At 46.5% G+C, this 8,189-nt stretch overlaps 1 protein-coding gene across 1 annotated transcript in view; it reads right to left on the bottom strand.

Annotated features, from left to right (window-relative positions):
- RIMS4 (regulating synaptic membrane exocytosis 4) overlaps window positions 1-7,496 on the bottom strand; it is a 15,969-nt gene extending 8,473 nt beyond the window's left edge. Inside the window, exon 1 of the mRNA XM_008936360.1 lies at window positions 7,360-7,496. Within this exon, the coding sequence (XP_008934608.1) occupies window positions 7,360-7,436 (77 nt within the window). The 5' untranslated portion in view covers window positions 7,437-7,496. The remainder of the gene's footprint in view (window positions 1-7,359) is intronic.
- Between the last annotated feature and the right edge of the window lie 693 nt (window positions 7,497-8,189).

Below are 8,189 nucleotides of genomic sequence, written 5' to 3'. Positions count from 1 at the left end.
CAACCGCTGTTGCGGCAGTCGTGGGGACACCCACGAGAGGGAGACAAGCCCACGCAGAGAGGGGCTGGCAGGCAGAGCCTGGAGCCCAGCTCCAGGCAGTGCCCCCAGGCAATTCCCATGCAGAACATGTACCCCCCCATCACCGCCCCCAGCTTCATGAAAAAGGGGACTGCATCAGCTATTTATGGCTTTTGTGACACGTTCACAGGCAGAACAGAACTGTGTTCACTCAGTCTTCGGCACCAGGTGCTCAAACCGGGGCTGAGATTGCCTAAATATTGTTCTTCTAAACACAACATTCATAATCCTGATTGTTTAGGGAATCTGTGCAGCAGTCTCTGCAGACCGTGCTTTGCATTGCACACTTGGGGCATATGAAATCTGTCCTCTGTAGTGTAATTTAAGAGTGGTTTAAAGGCTCTTTGCCAGCTGCTTGCTTGTCTGCTCTTGCAAGGTAGCAGCATTTCCTGACCTACCCATCTGCACACATCTGTGCCCTTCCTCTCCACATGCAAAGCATTACACAGTTGGTTCCATCAGAGCCAGGCTGCTGCTTTTCATAGGTATTCAGACAGAGAACTAGCTTTTCTAATTTTCTTTGTAAACTGATCAAAATTTGAACATCTAGATGGATAGTGCTGATTTCAACATGAAATGGTATAAAGAAAATTTGGAGTACCTCTGCTGATCCCTCTCATACCACATATGTGGTTCTGCTCAGCCTCTTTCACACCCCACCCGTTGTTCCCTGCACATTAGCATGCAGAGCATGGAACAGCACAGACATATTTAGGGAAAAGGTACCATTAATTTCTTTTCCTGTCCATACACAGTTTGTCTGACCTCTTTTCTAAATCTATTTTTAAATTGCTTTTGGGACTCTGATGCCAGGTATACCATTATGCTGCTGCTAGCGTCTGCAGAATCAGCTTGTCAAAACCTTGCAAAACTTGCAGGAAATATGGTAAGAAGGCATCTCCACAGGTTGCCCAGGTCAAGGCCAGAGCAGGTGTATTTACATCATTCGTGACAGCTGCTTGTGTAACCTGTTCATAAAATCCCTCCCTAGAGAATTTATTCCTGTGCTTTGCTTTGTTCTTTCCTTCCAACTTTTTCCAGCACTTTCTCTTCGCCCATCAGTCCTCAACACCATTTGTGAGTAACCAGTTCAGAGCACAGACTGGCACATTTCCTTCCTTTTGCCCTTGACACAGTACTTTTGAATTCTGTCTTACAAGACTTTTGCCTTGACTGAACCAACGTGTAACGGCCACACACGGGTTGCTGGGCCTGTGCAGAAGAAATACAGAGTGAGGCATTCATCCCCTGCTCCCTTCACACCCTGCTGCTGAGGAGTTCTGTCACGAGGAGGAGTATTCTGAGAAGACTTTGTGTGTGACCTGCCTTGGACCAAATCCCCACTACTACCTCTCTGCTGCACTTGCACATCTTGACTTCTGCAGAGCTGCCCTGCTCCACTGCTGTGGGTTCAGCACCATAGGGTGGTGGTGGAGCCAGACAGCTTCAACACAGCCACCCCTCAGCACACTCAGAGAACAGCTATTTTCAGAAGATAACATTTTGTCTTGTGCTTTTCATGGATTTATTCAGAGTATTCACACAACTGCCTACCTGCCATCAGCTCAAGCCTTTAGAAGCAACACACTCTCAAGGAGGAGCTCCACTGTGTCTAGTATGATAATGGGATGAGCTTGGGCCCAGGGCTCAGAAATTATTGTTCTGTTCTTGTAAATGTTTTCTAAAAGATTTTTTCTGTCCTCTCAGAGCACAAAGTTGCAATGAATAAGCAAGTTGCCTGAAATGCAGTGCTGCAGCTGAATGGTTTGACTCACACAACTGGAGTAACAGATTTGCTCTATGCCTACATCTAACGCACAGCCCAGTTCTGCAGCTCTGTCTTTAAAAACCAGGGACAGCAACACGGAATTCCTTCAGCCAGGAGAAAAGGGGAGGGGGGAAGTCTCCTCTGAGACTGATAATTTTATTATTTTATTTGAGCATAAAAAACCCCTATCAGAACTCCAATTTCAGAGAGCAGGAGTGTGCTATACAGCAACCACACCCATCCATACTGCATGTTAAGGTCTTTTAAATCACATCTGACGTGCAGAAGCCAAGCAGTTATCTATCAGCTAAGGAGGAAGGGACAACTGGTTAATTTAATGTCCACTGCCCTTACCTTTAAAATATTTACGGTGCACATGAGGAATTATTACCACAATATGCATTTTACCCCTACCTATGTGGTATGGGGATTGAGCACACAGCCCCTTACCCTGTCACCATCCACGTGGATGCTGCAGGAGCCTTCACTTTGCCCAGAAAGGATTTCCACGAGCATCTATCCCTGCAGGAGCCAAACCCAAACTAAGCCCACCGACGACACACCTCTCCTCTGCCAAGCAACATCCCCATCTCTGCCTCTCAACAAGCTCCACCTCTCTCTGGGCCACTCCACTTTCTGTAGCATTTTTGGGGCTATGACGTGCTGTCCTCTGTGCTGTGACACACAGTACCCTGCTCACATCTCCAACCCCTCCTGTGCCAGGAATTCTGCTGCTGAAACTGTGCTGTAAAAGCTGCCCAGTGAGTGCTGTACAAAGACCTTCCCCTTCCCCCTCCCCACCCTGCCAGGCTGGCTCCAGTTTTAGCAGTCTCTAGTCATCTCCGACATACTGAATCAAAGATAGCTCCCTGCCTTCAGAGAGCAACTCTGCCTGTTCCCAAGAGGTCGCTGAAGGTGGGATTCAGTGTATTTACTGCTGTAACTACAGCTCCAAGGTCTCATCCTTTCTGAGCTGTGCTGGTCACACTTAACCACACAGAAGGCTGCGCTGGGGCTGAACGGGCTGACCAGTTCCTTGGTGTACCACAGAAGCAATCCCCATGCCTTTCCCACTTCCCACCCTGGAAGGCCTTGATTTCTTATAGCCTGAACTCTATGAACAAATTTCATTACACTTTTTTAAAGGACTTGGATAAAAAGAGAGCCCTATGCATAATTTGCTCTAAAAGAGTCTAGAAGTTTCCTGGCTTTGGATACCAAAAGAGAGACATTGAGCGAATGGCTATGACATGAATGGTGCATTTAGGAATCAAATCTTTTGGTAATTCTTGAATTAAAAAGGGTAATTTCTGGTGAAGGAAAGTGACTTTTCACATGGCCATATAGACACAAGCCAGGCAAGTATCTTCTCCAGCTTCCTTTTAGTTGTTGATCCAGACTGAAGCAGCACAGGGCAGGTAGCTCACATCAGGGCAAGTAGTTCACATCAGTCTTGTACACACAGGTGGGAGAACTAGTACAAACCACAGCCTGCAGAAGCAGCACGACACAAAGCTGAGAGGTGCGAGACACCCATGCCAGCAGCACCTGTCCAGACTGTGCTCTGCCTCCAGCCCTGTCACACAGCAGCTTCAGGCAGGGCTCAGGCTGCTGCTCCCTTGATGATGGGAAGAGAGGTGATATGGCTAATAAGATGCTTCTTTACTGGACATGCAGACTCACCTCAGATAATGCAAGAACAATCCTCTCAGTCTTTACTAGTCACCCCCCTGCTGTGCTTTTTGAAGGTGAAAATCACCTTAGCTCTCCATAGCTTAATCATCTCAGCAGTAGCCAGCGAGAACAAAAAAGCCAATGAGTACCACTTACTACAGTACTATGGCAGCTACCAATTTTTTGTTCCAGGTTCATTTCTGTCTTTCTGATCTGTTTTCAGAAAGAAAAGTGGTTGGCAGGAATAATTCCCACACAAGTCCAAAATCCATTGCTTTCTGCATGTTGTACATCGTCTCGTGCAGCTGCAGCAAAACCCAGCCAAAACAAGATGCAGTTTGTGCAAGAGCCAGGATGGAGCTGGAGATCTCTCTTGAATCTCAGGGGTTAGTTTGGGAGTTATTGCTATACTTGGAACTTTATCCTCACAGTAATCTTGGCATCCTGAGACTACCCAGGAGGCACTTGCTGCAGTGGGTAACTGTCCTCTCGTGCAGATTTTTAGGTACATACACAGAACAAAATCTTGCTGCAGACAGTTGTAACCAGCGCCAAGACTTGTCTGGATGAATTATGAATGGAAACATCTGTGTGTGCAAAATCCCAACCAACCTGTCAGCAGCAGGGCTGTCCCCTGATGACAGAGGACAAAGTCAGAGAGCACACCACTTCCACAGCCTGCCTAAAGGCAGAGTTGTAGATATAAAGAGCCCCCAAACAAGACAACAAAAAGTAGCAGCACAGCTTAAGATCTACAGAGATCAAAAAGAGCAAGATCTCAAGGTGAAAGATCAGTCCACAATAAGAGGCTAAGTCCCAGAAAGTGTAAAATCCAGTTCAAGAGACAGTCTGTTGTGAAGAACAACTCAGAAGATATAGCTAGGGCTTGACAGATGGTGTCCCTGGTCCTCCCAGCAGCACACAACCAAGCCTGGCTACAGGACCTGGATGCAGGAGGCTTGGTGCCTGCATGGGGTGGTGAGATAGTGAGTGAAATCTAGAAGCGTGAATGACTGAAAACAGTTTGGTTTAGAATAAATATCAACTTTCTCTTCTATAAAGTCTCACACTGAGTTTTATTACATGGAATTTCCCACGCTAGTACACAATCACCATGAAGTATAAAAGCTGGGTAGTATGGTTTGGGGACTTTTTGTGTGGCAAAAAATTAGATGAAGCAGTGTGTTGACACTGTCAGCACTCACTGGCATGCTGCATGAGCCTAAATTCCTGGAGATGCATCTTTTAGACCAGCTTATCTTAAGTATAATTCATCTTCAGGTAAAACCCTAAGAGGAATATTTTGTTGAAGGAGGGCCTGCCTAGCATATCTGAAGTATATATGTACATAACAAGCCTCTCCATAAGAAAACCAACTGGAATTCAGGCACTCTGGAATTCACATGAAAAGCAGCACTGCTCAAACACATGTACTACGGAGAATTCTTTGACTGGGATACTTTGCACTGGCACAGAGCAGCTGTAGCCAGCTGCCACCAGCTGGCCCTGGCAAACATGAAAGCAGTTCAGCAGCATCCCCTTTCCAGAGCTCATCTGTATGGCCAGGAGCAGGTATTTAGGCCTTCTGCAGCAAAGCTTCGCCACATCTTTGATCATCTTCAGTGTACTACCTTTGGAAGTTGTCCTTTTAGTCCTTAAATTGAAAAGGATTATAAACACACATGGAAGTTGAGAAAGAAGCCCTCTTGGAAGATGAGGTTTTGAATCCATTTTCTTCCTTGCAGGAACACGGGAAAGAGACGCATGGGTAGGGAGAACTAGGGCAACCCTGGCTGAAAACTGGGTTTTTGAGAGTCACTGGTGAAAACTGTCTCTGACCTAGGAGTACCTGCATCAGTCAGAAAGCCAGCATTAAAAAGAAAAGAGACTTGCCACAGCTAACACAGCTATATGAATCTTCACTCTGCCTCCCTGGGAACACAGCTACAGCAAACATGAGAGGTCAAGAGAAATCTGGTTTAGGAGAATTCGCTTCTGTCCCTCAAAGCTATTCCCCAAACAATTCCTTTCTTTGCTGCAGGAAAAGAAAGCAGAGAAACTCCCCTCCCACCATGTTTCAAGAGAATAGAGCCCTCTTAGCTCTTTGTACTCTCAGCCCTGTTTGCTTATCACTCATGGCTCAGACAGATAGCTGCAATTCCCACCGGCTTTCCAGAGGAGATCAATTACCCACCTAGGAACAAAGCGTCCAGGAACCACTTAATCACACTTTGCAGAAAGTCAGAGCAGAATCCATCCCATCCCTGGCAGAGGGGCTGGCGAGGATGTTCTGGCAGCGTTCGTGGTTGGAATACCAAATGTGAGACTTGTTCTAATAAAGACGTTTGGATTGCAAAACAGGGTTTTTCTCTCTTTGCTGAGCTGAGAGCTACACGCTGCCTGCCTTCAGGGTAAAACAGCACTTGTCTGGGTGTGATACTTTGTTGGCAGAAATACCCTCTCTCCAGGAAAGCCGGATCAAAGCCACCAGTGTATGAAATGATGGGACACAGACCTCTCAGAGAATTAGACCCTTCCCAGGAGGGTAAGCAAACTAAATATAAAAAGGAAATAATTCTACTCTGCACGAAAGCAGATTCTTGACCTGTATTGCCAAGGGATGGAACTTAATCACTGATCCTCAGCATGTCATAGTGGAGGCAGAACTCCAAGCTGGTGTAGCAGGAATATTTCCCTGGAGACAGCAGCTCACAGAAGAGATAAAGTACATCACAGCTCTGGAGTGACAAGATTGCTATCGCAGCCTGTGCCTCATTACTATTTCCAACCTTCTGCACAGATCTGTGATGCCTTTCCAGGATTAGCCTACTTCTAAAGCTAAAGAAAGTCTCTCTTAATTTACAGCCTGTTATTTATTTAACACCAGATTCACATTAATTGGGAGCACCTTTGGACTATCGCAACGTTTTAGTGCTAGAGTGTACTTGGGCTATCACGTAGGACTAGAGAGAGTGTACAGAGCAATGCCAAGTGTGGTACTTGGCTTAAACACAGCACATTTTAAGTATACTGACATTTTGGCCTTATAACTAGAACCACAGAATTTGATAGTATATATTGTGTCCTTTTTTAAATACTGGGTTTTTTCTCCTCCAAAGATTCCCATGAATGGTCATCTTAATAAAATTATAATAATCTCCATATATGGCTTCAAATAATGCAAATACAAAAACCAGAACTGGAGATAAGTCAGCATGCAAAGTCTTGGCCTAAGCATTCCCCTGCTTTGCATTCTGGTATAAAGCCTAAATGGCATGAAGTGTGTTTTAACTTTTCTTGGGGTCAAAAATCTTTTCTGAAATACTTTATTTTAGGACTCTGTAACTGGGATGAGACAAAAGAAAGTTTGTCACCAAAAGTATACATAGGCTCCCAAGTACTTATTTTGATATCAAAATGATGATTTTGCTACTTGCATTCTCTTCACCACCTTGGCACTTCTCCCCAACCTAAAACAAAAGGTTGTTTTGAAACAGAGGACATGGACAATTCTTGAGCAACATTAAAAACTACTGGCTTATAATTTATTACCAGTAATGAGCCTCAGCTATTCACCCTGAATTATTCTTCTAAAGGCAAGGCAGTTAAAAGTAATGGGTATCTGCTTCAGCTCAAAATAACGAGGACACTAAAAGCAGTATATGAACAGCTACAGCACGTGCCAGCTTTGCAGGCTCTGCTCTGGTGGAATGGGCAGCACACCTGCAGCAGAGGCCAGTCAGGAGGACACATCATCTGTCACGCTGGAGGAAAATGACTAGGTGTAAGGGGAACAGTGCATGCCACAAGCGAGTCCCCAGCTCCCTTCAGTGACTCACTTTCCCTCTGATCCGTAGCTGTTCATGCTGTCCTCGATGGACTCGTGGCTGGCTTGACGGACGGTCCGGCTGGGCATTTCCACAGCCAGCCCGGTTTCTGTGCTCCTCTGGATGGCTCCTTTCAGTCTCCTACCGTCCCCGTCTAGCAACAAAAGGGGAGAAAAGGAAGTCAGCTGTTGTTCCCAGGGCCTTTCACAATGATACAGTCAAGGAGAAGCAGAGAAGGTCTTTCAGCAGATCAGCTTGGCAGCCAGGCAGTACTTGCTCTCACGCAGCGTTTCGTTACTCAGTGCCGCAGCTCCCAGTCATCTTTGGAACAAACCCACTGCTCCAACAAGCCAGGGCTCAGCAGAAACTCAAAATGCACATCCCACCCTCCCTACTCCAACCACTTGTACCCATTAATCACCCACTGGGCGCAGGTGCATGCAGGCACACGAGCTGGCTGTGCGTGGATACCCAGTTTGGGAGCACAGCAGCAGTAACCACAGGCAGAGCTGAGGGGTACAGCCTGACCCTGCCTCAAAACGCTTCTGAAATTCCACGTTGCTGCCTCAGATTGTGCGGAGCAGCAAAGAGCCACAGCTCCTGTGAGCATCAAGGGAGAAGGCTGGAGGAACAGTCCAGGCAGCACCAGTGGTGCTGCAAAGGCAGGAGCTCTCCCAGACAGGCCCCAGGGGAATAGTTTGGCTCAGCCAAAACCTCCCCTGGTGGCACATGGAAAGGCACCAACAGTAGAAAACCCTGGAGAGGACTATTCCCCCTCGTACACGCCCTCGGCCACAGCACAAAGGGAATTAAATAGGTTCTGGTTCCTCCTGGGTGCAGTC

The sequence above is a fragment of the Merops nubicus genome, unplaced genomic scaffold (genome assembly GCF_000691845.1).
Source record: "Merops nubicus isolate BGI_N331 unplaced genomic scaffold, ASM69184v1 scaffold44332, whole genome shotgun sequence".
In the NCBI taxonomy this organism is placed as follows: domain Eukaryota; kingdom Metazoa; phylum Chordata; class Aves; order Coraciiformes; family Meropidae; genus Merops; species Merops nubicus.
The sequence above is the reverse complement of the archived record's forward strand: the minus strand, read 5'-3'. Positions and strand labels throughout refer to the sequence as shown.